General features: G+C 36.8%; 1 protein-coding gene across 1 annotated transcript in view; it reads right to left on the bottom strand.

The window, feature by feature from the left end:
• Positions 1-21,252, bottom strand: part of ANO3 (anoctamin 3) — a 414,700-nt gene that overhangs the window by 278,123 nt on the left and 115,325 nt on the right. The window contains 2 exon segments of the mRNA XM_061203163.1: positions 18,643-18,661; positions 18,663-18,717. Of these exon segments, the coding sequence (XP_061059146.1) occupies positions 18,643-18,661; positions 18,663-18,717 (74 nt within the window).

The raw sequence follows: 21,252 nt of genomic DNA, 5'->3' as shown, positions 1-21,252 counted from the left end.
TTGCATATGGTTCCTTTAGGGAAAGTTTGCTTGTTAATGCTAGTAACTGTATTTTCCAATCCCCAAATTAGTTTTATCACTAAGAATCACTAAAATATTGAGTAAGGAAAAAAGAAAATAGACTGCCATCAGACTTTCTAATCAGCAATGCTGGAAGCTAGAATCGTTTCTTCAGACTGATGGTGAAATGACTTCATACCAAAATCACATATCTAGGCAGGATATAATTTATTCTTAAGTATAGGAAGACATTTAAGGATTTGCAGTAATTTGAGGGATACATAACTTACATAATTTCTTTGGTTAAACACTTAAGGAAAGATGCTACTACCAAAAAAAAAAAAAAACAAAAAGATGAATCAGAAGAGATACCTCAAGAGAAAGAAGAACAAAGTATAGTAGTATCATGTTTATATATATTTATCTAATTGTATTCAAGTGAATAATAATACAATTTCCAGGGATACTTAATATAAGAGCATTTAAGATATATTTAAAAGAAAGGAAACACTATAAAATAAATTCTAGTTAGTTATCACTTCTTTCAACAAGTCTGGGTAGCTGAGAGTGGGGGAAGTAAAAATGTTACAGAAGTCTAATGAGGGAAGGGAGCATGAGAAAGGAAAAGTGAAAAGTGAAAACAATCTTAAGACCTTCTTTTATTGAGGAGGGGATAAAACAAGAGGCAAACAGAAGCATGTATCTTAATAGGCAAAATAATTTGGGTTAAAGCATCTGATAATGAGAACAAGGAGAATGAAAGTAGTATTTAATGAATGGGTAAAGAACAGTAAATTGTTCAATAAGAAAACAAATGAAATATATTGTAGCTTGATCAATCCAGGAAAAATAAGGAAAAGGAAAATATGCACTCAACAATGGACATACATAATAGATTCAAAGCAAAATGAAATGATTAAAATCAAGTGTATCAGCCAATATTCGAAATATAAACAAATTCATTTTTCCCATTAAAAAACAGATGTATTGGCCATCTTGAGTTGTAGTGTCAGGGGCAGCACTTCCGCAAATGGCCCAGCCCACCGAGCTGAGATGTCAGCACAGCCATTTCTTACTAGGCACTCTGATCTGAAGTGCCAGGTGAGAGGTCTCTGCAGGAAGCACCCTGTGTACAAGTGAAACTAGACAAAGCACAAAGGAAAAGAAAAATAAAAAAGCAAGCTTCAAACCCTCTGAAAAAATTGCCTCTGCACCACTAGTTCTTGAGGAGATGGCGTCGTTGGTGGAGTCTCCTATTGCAGGGGGACCTTCAAGATGGCGGAGGAGTAAGACGTAGAGATCACCTTCTTCCTCACAAATACATCAAAAATGCATCTACATGTGGAACAACTCCAACAGAACACCTACTGAACGCTGGCAGAAGATCTCAGACTTCCCAAAAGGCAAGAAAATCCCCACGTACATGGCCATGTGGCTGACAGGGTTTTGGTGCTCCGGCCTGGTGTCAGGCCTGAGCCTCCAAGGTGGGAGAGCCGAGTGCAGGACATTGGACAACCAGAGACCTCCCGGGGCCAAGTAATATCAATCAGTGAGAGCTCTCCCAGAGATCTTTGTCTCAATGCTAAGACCCAGCTCCACCGAAAGGCCAGCAAGCTCCAGTGCTGGATGCCCCATGCTAAACAACTGGAAAGACAGGAACACAAACCCACTCATTAGCAGAGAGGTTACCTAAAATCATACTAAGTTCACAGACATCCCAAAACACACCACCACACACAGCTCTGCCCACCAGAAGACAAGATCGAGCCCCACCCACCAGAACACGGTATCAATCCCCTCCACCAAGAAGCCTACACAAGCCACTGAGCCAACCTCACCTACTGGGGGCAGACACCGAAAACCACAGGAACTAGAAACCTGCAGCCTGAGAAAAGGAGACCCCAAACACAGTAAGTTAAGCAAAATGAGAAGACAAAGAAATATGCAGCAAAGGAAGGGGCAAGGTAAAAACCCAACAGACCAAACAAATGAAGAGGAAATAGGCAGTCTACCTGAAAAAGAATTCAGAGGAATGATAGTAAAGATGATCCAAAATCATGGAAATAGAATGGAGAAAATACAAGAAACATTTAACAAGGACCTAGAAGAACTAAAGAGCAAACAAACAATGATGAACAACAAAATAAATGAACTTAAAAATTCTCTAGAAGGAATCAGTACCAGAATAACTAAGGCAGAAGAACGGGTAAGTGACCTGGAAGATAAAATAATGGAAATAACTACCGCAGAGCACACTAAAGAAAAAGGAATGAAAACAATTGAGGACAGTCTCAGAGACCTCTGGGACAACATTAAACACACCAACATTCGAATTATAGGGGTCCCAGAAGAAGAAGAAGAGAAAAAGAAAGGGTCTGAGAAAATATTTGAAGAGATTATAGTTGAAACCTTCCCTAACATGGGAAAGGAAATAGTCAATCAAGTCCAGGAAGCTCAGAGAGTCCCATACAGGATAAATCCAAGGAGAAACACACCAAGACACATATTAATCAAACTATCAAAGATTAAATACAAAGAAAAAATATTAAAAGCAGCAAGGGAAAAACAACAAATAACATACAAGGGAATCCCCATAAGGTTAACAGCTGATCTTTCAACAGAAACTCCGCAAGCCAGAAGGGAGTGGCAGGGCATATTTTAAGTGATGAAAGGGAAAAACCAACAACCAAGATTACCCTACCCAGAAAGAACCTCATTCAGATTCGCTGGAGAAATTAAAACCTTTACAGACAAGCAAAAGTTAAGAGAATTCAGCAGCACCAAACCAGCTTTACAACAAATGCTAAAGGAACTTCTCTAGGCAGGAAACACAAGAGAAGGAAAAGGCCTACAAAAACAAACCCAAAACAATTAAGAAAATGGGAATAGGAACATACATATTGATAATCACCTTAAATGTAAATGGATTAAAAGATCCAACCAAAAGACATAGACTGGCTGAATGAATACAAAAACGAGACCCATATATATGCTGTCTACGAGAGACCCACTTCAGACCCAGGGACACATACACACTGAAAGTGAGGGGATGGAAAAAGATATTCCATGCAAATGGAAATCAAAAGAAAGCTGTAGTGGCAATACTCGTATCAGACAAAATAAATTTTAAAATAAATATTATTACAAGAGACAAAGAAGGACACTACATAATGATCAAGGGATCAAACCAAGAAGAAAATATAACAATTGTAAATATTTATGCACCCAACATAGGAGCACGTCAATACATAAGGCAAATGCCAACAGCCATAAAAGGGGAAATCAACAGTAACACAATCATAGTAGGGGACGTTGATACCCCACTTTCACCAGTGGACAGATCATCCAAAATGAAAATAAATAAGGAAACACAAGCTTTAAATGATACACTAAACAAGATGGAATTAATTGATATTTATAGGACATTCCATCCAAAAACAACAGAATACACTTTCTTCTCAAGTGCTCATGGAACATTCTCCAGGATAGATCATACCTTGGGTCACAAATCAAGCCTTGGTAAATTTAAGAAAACTGAAATCACATCAAGTATCTTTTGCGAGCACAACACTATGAGACTAGATATCAATTACGGAAAAAAATGTAAAAAACACAAACACATGGAGGCTAAAAAATATGCTACTAAATAACCAAGAGATCACTGAAGAAATCAAAGAGGAAATCAGAATTACCTAGAAACAAATGACAGTGAAAACACGACGACCCAAAACCTATGGGATGTAGCAAAAGCAGTTCTAAGAGGGAAGTTTATAGCAATACAATCCTACCTCAAGAAACAAGAAAAATCTCAAATAAACAACCTAACCTTACACCTAAAGCAATTAGAGGAAGAAGAACCAAAAGAAACCAAAGTTAGCAGAAGGAAAGAAATCATAAAGATCAGAGCAGAGAAAAAGGAAAAATAAATGAAGGAAACCATAGCAAAGATCACTAAAACTAAAAGCTGGTTCTTTGAGAAGATAAACAAGATTGATAATTAGCCAGACTTATCCAGAAAAAAAGACTTATCCAGAAAAAAAGGAAGAAGACTCAAATCAACAGAATTAGAAATGAAAACGGAGCAGTAACAACTGAAACTGCAGAAATACAAAGGATCCTGAGAGATCACTACAAGCAACTACATGCCAATAAAATGGACAACCTGGAAGAAATGGACAAATTCTTAGAAAAGCACAATCTTCCAAGACTGAACCAGGAAGAAATAGAAAATATAAACAGACCGATCATAAGCACTGAAATTGAAACTGTGAGTGATTACAGCTTCAAACAAACAAAAGCCCAGGACCAGATGGCTTCACAGGTGAATTCTATCAAACATTTAGAGAAGAGCTAACATCTATCCTTCTCAAACTCTTCCAAAATACAGCAGAAGGAGGAACATTCCCAAACTCATTCTACGAGGCCACCATCACCCTGATAACAAAACCAGACAAAGATATCACAAAAAAAGAAAACTACAGGCCAATATTACTGATGAACATAGATGCAAAAATCCTCAACAAAATACTAGCAAACAGAATCCAACAGCACATTAAAAGGATCATACACCATGATCAAATGGGGTTTACCCCAGGAATGCAAGGATTCTTCAATATGCACAAATCAATCAATGTGATACACCATGCTAATAAACTGAAGGAGAAAAAACATATGATTATCTCAATAGATGCAGAAAAAGCTTTTGACAGAATTCAACACCCATTTATAATAAAAACTCTGCAAAAAGTAGGCACAGAGGGAACCTACCTCAACATAATAAAGGCCACATATGACAAACCCACAGCCAACATCGTTCTCAATGGTGAAAAACTGAAAGCATTTCCTCTAAGATCAGGAAAAAGACAAGGTTGCCCACTCTCACCACTATTAGTCAACATAGTTTTTGACGTTTTAGCCACAGCAAGCAGAGAAGAAAGGGAAATAAAAGGAATCCAAATCAGAAAAGAAGAAGTAAAACTGTCACTGTTTGCAGATGACATGATACTATACATAGAGAATCCTAAAGATGCTACCAGAAAACTACGAGGGCTAATCAATGAATCTGGTAAAGTAGCAGGATACAAAATTAATGCACAGAAATCTCTGGCATTCCTATACACTAACGATGAAAAATCTGAAAGAGAAATTAAGGAAACACTCCCATTTGCCACTGCAACAAAAATAATAAAATACCTAGGAATATGCCTACCTAAGGAGACAAAAGACATGTATGCAGAAAACTATAAGACACTGATGAAAGAAATTAAAGACAATACAAAATAACAGAGAGATATACCATGTTCTTGGACGGGAAGAATCAACATTGTGAAAATGACTATAGTACCCAAAGCAATCTACAGATTCAGTGCAATCCCTATCAAACTACCAGAGGCATTTTTCACAGAACTAGAAAAAACTTTCACAAGTTGTATGGAACACAAAAGACCCCAAATAGCCAAAGAAATCTTGAGAAAGAAAAACAGAGCTGGAGGAATCAGGCTCCCTGACTTCTTACTATACTACAAAGCTACAGTAATCAAGACAGTATGGTAATGGCACAAAACCAGAAATATAGATCAATGGAACAGGATAGAAAGCCCAGAGATAAACCCACACAAATATTGTCACCTTATATTTGACAAAGGAGGCAAGAATATACCATGGAGAAAAGACAGCCTCTTCAATAACTGATGCTGGGAAAACTGGATAGCTACATGTAAAAGAATGAAATTAGAACACTTCCTAACACCATACAGAAAAACAAACTCAAAATGGATTAAAGACCTAAATGTAAGGCCAGACACTATCAAACTCTTAGAGGAAAACACAGGCCGAACACTCTATGACGTAAATCACAGCAAGAACCTTTTTGACCCACATCCTAGAGAAATGGAAATAAAAACAAAAATTAAAAAATGGGACCTAATGAAACTTAAAAGCTTTTGCACAGCAAAGGAAACCAGAAACAAGGCGAAAAGACAACCCTGAGAATGGGAGAAAATATTTGCAAAAGAAGCAACTGACAAAGGATTAATCTCCAAAATATACAAGCAGCTCATGCAGCTCAATATCAAAAAAAACAAACAGCCCAATCCAAAAATGGGCAGAAGACCTAAATAGACATTTCTCCAAAGAAGATATACAGATTGCCAACAAACACATGAAAGGATGCTCAACATCAACTAATCATTAGAGAAATGCAAATCAAAACTACAATGAGACATCACCTCACACCAGTCAGAATGGCCATCATCAAAAAATCTAGAAACAATAAATGCTGGAGAGGGTGTGGAGAAAAGGGAACCCTCTTGCACTGTTGGTGGGAATGTAAACTGATACAGCCACTATGGAGAACAGTATGGAGGTTACCCAAAAAACCAAAAATAGAACTACCATATGACCCAGCAATCCCACTACTGGGCATATACCGTGAGAAAACCATAATTCAAAAAGAGACATGTACCACAATGTTCACTGTAGCACCATTTACAATAGCCAGGACATGGAAGCAACCTAAGTGTCCATGGACAGATGAATGGATAAAGAAGACGTGGTACATATATATAATGGAATACTACTCAGCCATAAAAAGAAACAAAATTGAGTTATTTGTAGTGAGGTGGATGGACCTAGAGTCTGTCATACAGAGTGAAGTAAGTCAGAAAGAGAAAAACAAATATCGTATGCTAACACACATATATGGAATCTAAAAAAAAAAAAATGCTTCTGATGAACCTAGAAGCAGGACAGGAATAAAGATGCAGACGTAGAGAATGGACTTGAGGACCCGAGGAGGGGTAAGCTGGGACTAAGTGAGCGAGTAGCACTGACATATGTACATTACCAAATGTAAAATAGATAGCTAGTGGGAAGCAGCTGCATAGCACAGGAAGATCAGCTCGGTGCTTTTTGACCACCTAGAGGGGTGGGATAGGGAGGGTAGGAGGGAGACACAAGAGGGAGGGGATATGGGGATATATGTATACATATAGCTGACTCACTTTGTTATACAGCAGAAACTAACACAACATTATAAAGCAATTATACTCCAATAAAGATGTTAAAAAAAAAAAAAAAAGAAAAGAAAGGTGTATTGGATTAAAGGCAAGATATGCACTTTCTAAGAAATAAAAATATTTAAGGCAAAGTAACAAAGAGATGGTCAAAGTTATTCCAGGTAAACGCTAATAAAAAAGTAAGCAAATCTAGCATATTAATATCAGTCAAGACGGAATTTCACATTACAATGACTAAAGTGTCAGAGGCATATTATGTAAAGATAAAGGTATAATTTATAAATAAAACATAAGTCATATATTTTTTGTACCAATCTGTACAGCTTTTTTTGGTTTCTTTAATACATATACTTTTTGTTTTTTAACATTCATCTGTTTATTTTAACTTTTTATTTTATATTGGAGCATAGCTTATTAACAATATTGTGGTAGTTTCAGGTGTACAGCAAAGTGGTCCAGTTATACATATACATGTATCTCTTCTTTTTTAAGTTATTTTCCCATTTAGATTGTATAGCTTTTAATACAAAATGAAAACTATTAGAAAATCAAGAAATTAATAAATTTGCAATTGTAATGGAAGAGACTGGGTACTACTCTAAAAATTTAAACAATATAGTAGACCAAAGTAAACAAAGAGCGATCTAGATGACTTACTGCAATCAATGAACATTTCATTTAACAGAATTTTGTAAGAACATACATTATCTTTGTATTTCGGAACAAACTGTCACATCACCTTTTTTATCAACCTCACTAAGCTACAACTATGTTTTCCGGAATTGCCTTCCCTGTGTGGTTCCAGCTTAAAGCTAATCAAGAGAGAAATTTGTGCATGGCTAGGAAAGCTGAAGCGAAGCAGCAGCCACTGCACTCTGAAGGTCATTGTGTTCACAAGCAATGAGAGAATGACACTGAGGTGCACACAGGTTCTAGCTAACTCCTGTTCTTCCTGGCACCATAGCCAGCTTTTTTTTCCTATAGAGAAGCCATGCCACCAGCAGGTGCAGAGGCAATAGCTTTTCCATGGGCTGCTCCACCAGTGCTCCATCACGGTCCCATTCCAGATTCCCTGATTGTCTGCCATACGAGTGATACAGAAGGGCTGGTTAGTAGCTTTCATCCGATCCTCCAACATCCCTTTTTGAACCATTTTTATCAAAATCTCCTATAGTTAGGTAAATTCCAATTTCTAAAATAAATCCCTATTCTATAATACCTAAAATATTTCTCATTCTGCTTCCCTGATTAAACCCTGATTGATAAATTTAAAAGAGAGAGAAAGAGAGAGAGAGAGAGGGAGGGAGGAAAAAAAAAGACACAATAGAAAAAAAATAAAAGAAGAATGTAGAGTATTTACAGACCACATTCTCAGATCATAATCTAAAAACATCATAAATAAAGTGGGAAAAATATTTTCTCCGGCAGTCAGGGAAATATAAGTTAAAATAACTAGGTATATTTCTAAGCCCTTCACATTAGCAACAATGGAAAGGAGCCATGATACCTATTTTTTTAGGGGATGTTGGGGAAAGCATTCTTTCATACACTGCTTTGGAACTGAGATATATGAGAGCCTATTTTAACCAATAATCCACCTCCTCAAAGTCTATCCCATACAAACATAGCAGCCATAAATAATGACCTGTATGTCAGCATCTTTATCGCATCATTGATCTTGGTAGAAAAACACTGGAAACAAAACTCAGACCCAGCAATATGGTAAATTATGATTTATCCTACCATGAAGTCTATCCGATTATTTGAACAGGGTTAAAATATATACAAAGCTACATACTAGTTTGTTAACATGGGTGTGGGTGGATTAACACAGCTGGATAGAAGAAGAAAGGGAGAGAAGGAAGCCAAAAAAGGGAAAAAAGAAAAATGACTATACATTCTAAAGCGTGTGTATAACTATACATTTGAATACACATTTATGCATTTATGTAAAGTTATGTGTATGTATGGCTAAAACAAAATTAAACATTAAAAAAATCTTATAATCTGGCCCAACTTAATTTATCCACCAGATTTCTCTTGATTCCCCAGCACAACTTCTCAGTTTTGGGTCAGAATATATTCCTTGATCTGCCTCACAAAAACAACCAAAAATACTCTCTGTTTTCTCTTGTGGGAATGTTCTCCACCTGCTGTTCATCACCCAAGTTCTCCAAGGCGTAGTTGATGTGCCACCTCTTCCCTGAATATACCAGCCCACACAGAGTCTCTTCTGAACTTCTTTATCCTTACTAAATAATTCAGCACTTAATTATATAGAATCATGAGTTGTTCTCTGATTCTTTTATGCCAGTTAGTCTTGTCTCCCCAATGATTAGTCCTATTCTATGAGTCTTTTTCCCTTAACAGATGCGTCACCAAATTGTACCTTTAGCGTAGTGATTGTCATGTATAGTATAATGATTGGTCTTGGGTTTCTAAATAGGGAGACAGTTAGGAAAGTATGCAGCCTTGACCTCAAAAGATCTTAGTTAAAATCTGTGCTATGTTACTTCCTAAGAGATGTGCCTGAGTACATTTTCTCTTAGCCTTAGTTCCAGTATCTGTAAAATAGGTCTCTAAAGCTTAATGTAAAACTTTAAAACAGCCTGGATTATGGAAAGAGTTCTGATTTTAGAGTCAGCTAACCTGGCTTTGAGTCTAGACACTGTAACAGTTTGATCTCATATAGTACCCAGCAATTATTTACTTGTCTCTCTGCATTCAAGTGATTTTGGCCTGTCAATAGCTGACACGTGTGTTAACCAGCACTCATGTCACCACATAATTTATTTACCTAATTGCATACTTCTGAGTATGAAAGGGGAACTACTAATTATTACACTGGGTGGGACAGCAGGTATAAACAGGGACTGTCCCTGGCAAACTAGAACCTATGGTGACCCCATCTAGAGCAAATATTTGAGCCATAGATACCTCATTCGTAAGCAGCAGGAGTTTCTCTACTCGCCCTTTTTGTTCTCAACCCTGCCCCCAGTAAAGAGGAGAGGTCTTTAGCCAAACAGAATAAAGTGACAGACTGGCATAACTCATCAGCTACTTGATGAAGGGCAGTCGATATTAACAGGGCTACATTTTCTTTACATTGTCCCCTCACAAACTTCTGAAGGGTATAAAGCAGAGGTTTCAGGTTGATAGACAAAGAACAAATCCGGTCTTGGGGTCATTTTATAAGACATACACAGTATTTTTTTTTTAAGGATTTGAAAGTATTGCCAATATTCTAAATTGAGATATTTAGATAAATACCCTCATTTGCAACTTCTCTTGAAAAATCGGAGACATGTGTTAAAACTGAAACTTCATTATCACTTGTCAAGGGTCAAGTGGAACTGAACTGTCAGTGCCTCCTCTCTCATTCTCTCTCCAAGTCATCACACTTCTCCTGAAGTTGAGGTTTAGTTTCATTCATCATTCCCTTTGTAATATTATGAACTGCCTGCCCAATTCACCCACAGGTCCTGCCAAGACCCTGAAATATTTTAGATGTTTTTTTGAGCTTCGTGTAAACCCCCTTCAAACAGCTTGCAGCAAAGATTTTCAGAGCGGTGCTGGAAACAAGAAGGAGAACAGAGACTTAGAAAAACTAAGGAGATTTTAAAAGGGAAAAAGGATAGAGACTAGAAGAAAAGAGTGGACTCTACCCAACTGAAGTGGATCTTTACGGACTGAGATAGGAAATAACATAGAAGGAGGCAGGAAATAATATATAATTACTAAATATTTGTGGACTGACAGATCACATTGCTCACCATTCATCTGAATACCATAGGTAAGTGTGATCATCTACAGCTGTTTTTTTTTAATAACATACTTACAGACCTGCCTAGAATTTATAAAAAGGACACAAAGATTACATGTAAAATAAAAACAATAATATTTATTTAACTATAAAACTGTTGGGATCAAACCTAGTAATCAGTAAATGTGATTTTAAACTATAATAATTATAAAATGTTATATGGCTTGATGATGCTGATGATGATGATGATGGTCTATATTTATAGAGCATGCTTTTTGGTTTGGGAGGTCATTAGAATACCCAGATAGAGTCTGTATTTCTTGCTTCTTCACACATTTTATTCACTGACCACCTCTTGTTGAAAATGGAGAAAAAAATCCAGTAAGTCATAATTAATATGACTTGGGTCAGTTTGTCACTTATTTAATTTACTCTCTGTACTCCCTGTTCCTTGCACACTGTAGTCCCAAAAAGGGAAGAGCCAAGATCTCTGAGCACCAGATGGGTTTGCAGCAAGGGCCCTGGGCAACCTAAGCTTTGGAAAGTGGAAACATCAATGTACAGAAGACAAAGAAAGAGAAAAAGAGGGAAGAAAAAGATGGCCAACTTGCCATTCTCCTTTATCATACTAAGGGACCACCTCACATCTCTGCATGGCACTCCTGAAAATCCACTTTTGGCAACAGGAATTTTGTGTGCTGTCCCACTTACAATATTAATAACATTAATACGTAAAATAACAACATGGGAGCTTAGTATGCTAAATGCTTATCCCAATCCTCACACTAGCCATATGAGACCAATACTATTATTTCAAATTTATAAATGAGGAAATTGAAGAACAAAGGGATTAAGTAAATACTCAAAATCATGCAGTGAGAGAAATGCATAACCTAGATTTGAACACAGATAATCTGACTCTAAATCCCATGTAGTTGACTTCAATGCCATGTAGTTGCTTTTTACTTCAAACATTTATATATTTTTCTCATGCTGAATTTTTTATGTTGAGAAAAGAACCCTGGCAGTCATTCTCCCTTTCTCTCTCTGTCTTTCTTATATATCCCCTTCTTATTATATTATGAAACTTTTTATAATATTTAATTTCATATAAAAACAAAACTTTTTGTTTTAATGTAATCAGTAATTCTTCCAGTGCTCAGAAAATCCAAGTTTCTAAAGTACGTATTAACACCTTCATTTTCTTAATAAAAAATATGAAACTCAAAGAAATTTGAGTTGCCAAAGTCACACTGCTATTATATGCCCCATTCTGACTCAATCTTGGTTCTTCTAATTTTGAATCTAATGTTCTTTTCAGTCTCTCTTCATGTACTTTCTCACCTAGCTCAATGTCTGTTGCAAAAAGAACCACTACAATGCTGTGATAAATGAGTGAGCACATGTCCTAATAAAAGAAGATCACTCCACTGCACATACTTTTGTACAGATCTTCTAGCTTTCTCTTCTTATTCACAGGATAGAATGGCTAGGTGCAAAGATTGGGCTTTTCTAGGCTGTCGTTTAGGAACAAATGGTAAGTAGGAGCAACAACTTCTGGTTTGTAACAGTGAAAATTAAATTACATTCTCCCTCAAGGATTTGGAATTATTTTAAAACAGACTTTCTTAAGAAAATGGAAGAAAAGTATATTCCTTTGATATTTAAGCATCTACCATGTCCAGGAGAATAAGAACTGTGTTAAAAGAAGAGAGAAACTTTGAATATATTAAGGGGGAAATCTGGACCAACATCCCAGAAGAATCATAGGAATTTCCCCACAGTTACTAATCTGGCTTTAATTAAGACTGGAAGACCCATAAAGCCTTAGTGTGGGAGGCAATTAGTGCTCTGCCTCACACTAGGGATGTGTATACACTAGTCATGGACTTGGCTAATGACTATCTTCAGAAGGACACATATAACAGAGCAGAGACTGCTATCTGAGGAGCTCAAATTGATGCTACAGTTCACCCCAGGGAAATTAATATAGTACTGCATAAACTTCTGTCAGTTCTACATATTAAAGACACATTACTGTGTAGTTCATTTCATCAGCAATGTTTTTGAGAACCTACCATTTATCAGGCACTGTTCTAGGCACTGAGGATAGTGATCAAAACAAACAACTAAACAAAGCAAAACTTCCTTCTCTCATGTAGGGTACAATCTAATGGAAGAAGAAAGGTAATAATATAAAAACAACACAAAATGTAGTATATCAGATAAGTGCTGTGAAGAAAAATAAGTGCAGTGGAGTAGGGACGAGGCATTGAAACAAATGCAACATAAAATCTACCTACCTTGTTAGCAAATTTTAGGTATATAACACAGCTATAACATTAGTTATACCATCGATCTTCAGAACTTAATCATCTTGCATAACTGAAGTTTTGTAACCTTTGACCAACACTTTTGCATGTTCCCCTTTCCCCAGCTCCTAGTAACCAACATTCTACTTACCATGAAAGAATGAATTAATGGATGAATGACTGAATAGGGCAGGAGAGTAATTTTGGAGGTGATGGATATGTTTATGGCGTTGATTGCAGAGATGGTTTCATGGGTGTATACTTATCTCCAAATTCGTCACATTGTTAACATTAAGTAGAGCTTTTTAAATGTAAATCATACCTCATTAAAGTAATTTAAAACAAAACAACACATAAAAAGCCAAATACAGCAAAACTCGCCCCTCACCCCCAAGAATAAACAAACTAGTAAATACTCCGACTTGACACTAAGAAATATACAAAAATAGGTATAATGCACAGAGGATTGTTTCCATTGGGCATCAGAGAGGAGGCAAGAGGTCTTCTTTCTCTGACAGGTCTGGTTTGTGGCCACGTGGTCCTGGAGCAGGAAAGCCTTGGAAGCCTAAGCCTTGCTAACAAGGAGACAGGTTAGCCCCTGGATGTCAATTTCTTCATTATAAATGGAAATTCTTTGATATAAAAACCCTACCTGAAACTTCCGTAGAGTAGGATAGAAAGGACCTGCCGTTTAATACTGAGGCAGGAGATAGATGGGCTCCAGGCTACGCATTTACAACTAGCCTCCTGTTTACATTTCCTGAGGAAGGAGGCAGGTGGGCTCTAGACTAGGTATTTACAGCCAGCCTCCTGTTTGCACTTCAAGATGGAAATAACAGGAACAGGGTAAATAGCTGGACTTTGTTTCCTGTGGACACCTTAAGATAATAGTCACGGCAGGAACAGAAAAGGGATAAACCTTGTTTGAGTAAAAGATCAAGAGGTCATATATTTCCCATCCTTGGGACAAGGGAAATACTGCACATGCGCAGAAAGGCTCCTTGGGGGTCTAAAGGAGGGGGCACCACCCCATAATATGTGATGCTAAGGCCGTCTCATAGGCCTCTGGGCTGAAATCCATCTTGGAAAAAAGTTGCGCACGCATGTTGGGCAGGGTCCTAGGGCAGGTCAGGTGTGGAAAAAGAAACCAGATAATTGGCCAAAGGTAAACAAAGATCTGGAAGAAATGCCCTATATAAATGATTTAACCGCCTCTTTGCCGAGCTCCTCCTCATTAGGGAGGATGCCGACACCCTTTCTTTCCAGGTGTGTATCTCTGCCTTGCTTCTGTCTTAAATAAACTGTTTCTCTGTGTGCTCTCCCACTTGTTTTGCTGTGCCTCTAATAATAAACTTTGCACCTGTTTTTACAGTTTTTGCCTCCTTGAAACATTCTTGCTTTTAAACAGAGGCAAGAGCCAGGGAAAATTTGCTTCTAGCCTCTAGCCTTTGCTGGTCTAGTAGCTAGGATTCCTGGTTTTCATCTAGGCTACCTAGGTTCAATTCCTGGGCAGTGGAACTAAGATCTCGCTTCAAGCCACCACTCACTGCTGCTGCCTCTCCGAGATAAATACCACAGGTGAATCTAAATGTGAAAAGTGCAATTATTCACTTTTGGTAAAAATAAAAACATCTGTGGAACTGTGGAATTAAAAAAAATCAACTTAGAGTTACCTAGTAAGTTATCCTTATCCTCTTCCATAATTTATTCATCTACACACAGGATTTTGATGATTTATCATGTAAGAATTATTTCTCTTGGATATGTCTGAAGACAAACTAACAACTCGCCTTCTCAACAATACATCTAATTCTGATTTCCACAGTTGGTGGAAATTTTGTGTGTTACTGATTTTTAGGATCACACCACTACCTGTGAATGTTCAAGGGCTCTTCAAAAGTCAGACCTGGTTTCATGTCTTGGTTCAGGCCCCTATGAGGGCAGAAGTAGCTAGACCACAAACATGTTACTTCACTTGTCTAATCTTCATTTACCTAATCTGTAATTGATAGTAGTCTTGGTCTCATAGAGTTGCTGGGAGGAATCAATGATCCCAAACAAAGAGCCTACATAATACTTGGTACATAGACTAACTCAATAAATACCAGTTCCTGCTAACATTCTTATTGCCATTAATGTTATATAAGAGCCTGTTTTTATTCATGTGAGTGTTCATTGATTCACTATTTCTTCTTGCTAATTTCCTTTCTGTGGGTATGTAGAAATTTCTGATAATTTCTTCCATATACTACTTAATATAAAAAAATAGAGGCAAAATAATGACTGATGTTAAACAGCAAAGAAAGAAGACAACAGCAAACTTTATACCACAGAAAAGCTAGTCTACTGTTGCCAAGGGACATCCTCAGGTGGCTTTTACTTACAATGGTGAGAGACTGATTTTCAGTTATGGTCTCAGAAATGTGACTTTGACAGAAAGAAGCAGAAACTTTTTAAAGGTGGAGTCAGGGTACCAAAGTTCGCAGGATATATTAATAACACAAATATAATGCTGGGAAAACTGGCTAACCACATGCAGAAGAGTGAACTGAACTCTTATTTTATACTATTCAAAAGATTAACTCAAAATGTATTAAAGACTTAAATGCAAAACCTGTAAGCATAAAACTACTAGAAGGAAACGTAAGGAAAAAGCTCCTTAATATTGGTCTTGAAAACAGTTTTTTGAATATGACGAGAATTGCAAAAAATGAAAGCAATAAAAGCAAAAATATACAAGTGGGACTACATCAAACTAAACAGCATCTGCACAGAAAAACAATTAGCAAGATAAAAAGGCAGCCTACGAATGGGAGAAAATAGTTGCAAATCACCTATATGATAAGGAGTTAATGTTTGAAATATATAAGGAACTCACATAACTCAATAGCAAAAAAAAAAAAAAATGGATAAAAGACTCGAATACATTTTTCCAAAGATGTCATACAAATGGCCAAGAAGTACATAAAAAGATGCTTGACATCACTAATCATCAGGGTAATGCAAATAAAAACCACAATGAGATATAACCTCACACCTGTCAGAATGGCTATTATCAAAAAGACAAGAAATAACAAGTATTGAGGCTGTGGAGAATAGGAAACCGTGTGTACTGTTGGTGGAAATGTAAATTGGCAAAGCCAGTATGGAAACAGTATGGAGGTTCCTCAAAAAATTAAAAATAGAACTACCATATGATCCAGCAATTCCACTTCTAGGTATATATTCAACAGAAATAAAAATAAGATATCAAAGAGATATCTGCACCCTTATGTTCACTGCAGCATTATTCATGATAGCCAAGACATGGAAATAACCTAAGTGTCCACCGATGGATGATTGGATACGGAAGATGGGATATGTGATATATTCTATTGTGTATATATATTCAACCATAAATAGAAGGAAATCCTGCCTTTTGTGACACCATGAATGGATCTTGAGGGCATTATTCTAAGTGAAATGAGTCAGACAGAGAAAGACAAATACTGTATGTTCTCACTTATATGTGGAATATAAAAAAGCCAAATTCCTAGAAACATAGAGTAGAATGGTGATTACTAGGGTATAGGGGAGGAGGAAATGGGGAGATGTTGGTCAAAGTCTACAAACTTCCAACAATAAGATGAATAAGTTCTGGGGATCTAATGTATAGCATGGTGACTATAATCATCAATACTGTATTATATACTTGAAAGTTGTTAAGAGAATAGATCTTAAAATTTATCAACACATACACACACACACACACACACAGTAATTTTGTGAGGGAATAGAGGTATCAATTAACCTCATTTTGGTAATCATTTTGCAATATACACGTGTATTAAATCATCACATCGTACACCTTAAAAATACACATACGTCAATGATCTATCAGTAAACCTGGAATAAAATAATACCAATATGATACTAATAAAATGAATCCTATGTCATAGGAAACAGTACTGCTTTGAGGACTGGCAGTCATATCATATATCCAGCACATGCATTTCCCAAAACACACACATTCACACCACACACACTGGAAAATAAATTCTAGTCCAAAGATTTCTGTCAAGCCTAGAATCAAGGCAAGGTAAGTGAGTTATATAACTTGAAAGGTTAATAGCATGAAGCTATGATATCTCAATGTACACATCTCAATTTGTTTTGGGGGTAAAGGGATCTCTTAGACCAGAGTAAATTCTTCTAAGCAAAGTTCTCTAAAAAGTATTGCCAATGTTTGTCTCTCTGTTTTATGTTTTCTTGTTTGAACTATCTACCTTCTGAGTGATCTATTCTCCATCTAACCCTGGTAATTTAATTGGTTAACTTAATTAACCAATAACCAATCAACTGGTTAACCAATAGCTTGGTCTTTCTCTTTATGACTGGACTTCAAAAAGGAGTTGATCATTAAGTATATTTTGCATTTATCTGATATCATTTATTATGTGTTGTTATATTGTTAACTTTTAACAGTTAAAGGTTTTTAGGGCAGTTTGCTGTCTTATATATGTAGATACGTGTGTGTATTCATATATATAAATTAAACCCTCACCATATGAAATCTACATTAAATGTCTCACATTAAAAGATATAACTAAGTATATATTGCATTGTTTACACAGTGTTTTTTTGCTGATTAATTTACTAATACTTAGATTACCAAGTTATTTTATAATGTAAGATCACTTCTTAAAAACAAGTGGTACAAAGGTTTTTAAATGTAAGCTCTTGTATTAGACACTTATAAGTAAATGTTATTTCACTAGAAGGATATGTAACTGAGCAGGATCCTACGGGGCCTTCCCAGAACAGACCCCTCCATGTCCTTTGCCCACCTCTTGTTTATAGAAAAACTTTAGTCTCCTAGGCCTCTCCTGAGTCACAAAAGGCTGGCTCAAGAATTAATGATTAGAAAAATGTGAACACGTAGTAACAAAGAAATAGCAATTGGGCCAGGAGAACTGGTATCAATTTAAACAATGGATCAGCCATATAGCAGAGTCACAGAATCTTTAGTTCCTCCCTGAAGGACATAGATAATAGCATCTGATGCACATTCCTGAGCTGTTTCACAGATACTAAAACCCCCACCAGATGGAAGAAGTTAACTGCAAGATGACCATGAGCACATAGCCCCCAGACTGGCTGGAGCCTGAGGATTGATGATGCTAACCCCTGTGACATCACCCTGTTACCTCACCGTCAACCAATCAGAGAATTGTACACGTGCTGATCATGTACCCTGAGACTCTCTCGCTCACCATGCCTTTAAAAACCCTTCTTTGAAACCCATCAGGGAGTTCAGGTCTTCTGAATATTAGCTGCCCGATGTCCTTGCTTGGCACCTGCAATAAATGCTGCACTTTCCTTCACCAAAACCCGGTGTCAGTAGATTGGCTTTACTGGATAAAATTAAATAAAATACATAATAATTAATAATATGAATGTGATCCTGGAAATGTGTTAAATTTTCACACCCCACAAAGACTCTGGAGTTGCTCCTCCATTATACTGAAGAAAAAAGTTGGTGGGAGCACCTGAAACCAACCTCAAAACTCACCTTCATTGTATCTGCCTTTTGGCAACCCACACACTATTTTCAAGCCCACGATGAGAAGAGCAAAACTTTTGCAAGAGGGAACAAAGAACAAGAAAAAAATTGCTTAGAAACTCAATAGACCAGAAAGAGAGTAGAAAATTATCATGAAAAAAAGAGCTTTTCATGTTGACTGCAGCTGCTGTAAAACTACTATCTGGTATAGGTCAAATTAGTTATGAAGAAGTGTGTAGGAAGACACAGCCCTCAGTAAATTGCATTAGGAACTAAGCAGGTGGGTAGATTCTATTCCCTGTTATGCAAGCTGATTGAGATGTCATCTTTGAAAGAACTTAGAATGGCTATTTTTTCCAATTAACTTGCCCTGGGTAAGTAACACACTCTTCTAATATCCTGCCCACCCAACCTCAAAATCTTTTTCTTTGCTCACTCCCTGCTCTTCTTATTATATATGCCTAATCACCAGAATTCCCTGAATATGACTTCTACTTCTTTGCCTCTGGGATTTTATTCAATCTGTTCTCTGTGCCTAAAATGACTTCTCTACCCACCAAGTCAATGGAAAATCTACTCTTCTTATAAGACTCAACTCTAAGGCTACTTTCAAAGGCAATTTTCTAAGTGACACCTCCATTTAGAAATAATTATTCTTTTTGAATAAGCCTTTCTACAGAAATATTTCCAAGCCTCAAAAGATACCTAATAAGATGTAATGGATAGTACTTTCTCATCACTCTAGTTATATGACTTTGGAGAGATTAAGATTTCTGATCTCATTTTTTTCTTTTGCAAAATAGGAATAATAATCTTGGAATCTTGTTGTAAAAAATAGTTTGTGCATGTTAATTAGCATTTGTATTTTAGTCTCTGGCATAGGTCCTAGTTCACAGTAAGTATTCAATAAGTGGTAACAATTAACAGCTTCTTATGCTTATAATTACAGTAATTTCTTTATCTGTATGCCTCCCCCATTAGACAATAGGTTCCTTGAAGGTAGATACCAAACCTTTGAATTCATTTCTGTATCTTCATCCCCATTCCCAATCCATCGATGTTTGTCACAGTGACTTGTACTTAGCAAGCTTTTTTTTTCCAATAAAAGTTCCCTAGCTTATTCAATTAATATATTATATAAGTGTGATGTTGTGATTTATAATAAGAAATACATATTTGGTATTCATCCCCATTTCTGGCCTAGAGTTCCTAAAACCCTTGGGATTTCCTAAGTGTGGGAGGCTTAAAGGTATTTTTGTTACGTTAATTAGGTGACTTATGGAAAGCACCTGTGAATAGGGGCTTAATTTCTAAGACAGTCAACAATGTGATTAGAAGGTTGGAACTGCAGTCCCACCCCCTGATATCCTGACATCTGGGGAAGGAAAAGTGGCTGGAGATTGAATTCAATCACCAATGGCCAATGATTTAATCAATCACAGCTCTGTAATGAAGCCTCCATAAACACCTAAAAGGACAGGGCTCTGAGAGTTTCTGGGTTGGTGAACACATGGAGATTTGGTGAGACTGGCACACCTGGGGAGGGCATGGAAGCTCTGTGCCCCTTCCACATACCTTGCCCTATGCATCTCTTCCATCTGGCTATTCCTGAGTTATAACCTTTTACAATAAACCAGTAATCTAGTAAGTAAAATGTTTTTCAGAGTTCTGTGAGCCTCTCTAAAAAACTGATCAAACCCAAGGAAGGAGGGACTCATGGGAACCTCTAATATATAGCCAGTTGGTCAGAACTACAGGTAACAGCCTGGGCTTGTGACTGGCATCTGAAGACCAAGGAGGGGGGTCCTTGAAACCTCCAATTTGTAGCCAGTCAGAAGCACAGGTAACAACTTGGGCTTGTGACAAGCATGCGAAGTATGGGGGTGGGGGGGCAGTCTTGTAGGATGGAGTTTGTAACCTGTGGAATCTGATGATATTTCTGGAAAGACAGTGTCAGAATTGAGTTGAATTGTAGGATATCCAGGTGGTGTCCCAAGAATTGCTTGCTGGTATGGGAAACTTCTCCCATAACCCACACTGGAATTAGTATCAGAACCTATTGAGTAAGTAACCCCACATTTTAATAGCTCAACTGAATAAAACTGGTTTTATACAGTAATAAAAATATAACAACTACCCTGTAATTTATCTATCATTTTGATTCTGAAGCTTGAATATTTTTATAAGGGCCTGGGCTTGAGAAATTTAATGATCACCAGATAAACATGTAATAAAATAGAGTCTATTTCATAATAGTAGAGTTTGATGTATAATAGTAGAGTATAGTTTACACTATACTATATGAAATGTCTTTAAATATTGGTTTATGAATTATAAACTGAAAGAGACTTGGGGACTATCTAATCCAACCCTACTTATTTCACAAATGAGCAAACGGAGACACAGTGTGTGTTGGGTAAAGGGCTTGTTAGGAGACATGCAGACTGGAAGTCAAAGAGCTGAGACTTAAACCCAGGTTTCTTCATTATTCTTTCTTACCTAGCACTTACATGTCTTTGGAAAAGAGTATTTAGATTTTCCAACTGTGTTATCAATATGATAAAACATCTAAAATGATTTTGAGCAAAGGCCAGATATTTTTTCAGAATGGTAATAATA

This window comes from Eubalaena glacialis, chromosome 10 (genome assembly GCF_028564815.1).
Source record: "Eubalaena glacialis isolate mEubGla1 chromosome 10, mEubGla1.1.hap2.+ XY, whole genome shotgun sequence".
In the NCBI taxonomy this organism is placed as follows: Eukaryota; Metazoa; Chordata; class Mammalia; order Artiodactyla; family Balaenidae; genus Eubalaena; species Eubalaena glacialis.
This window is presented reverse-complemented; position numbering and strand designations above follow the sequence as displayed.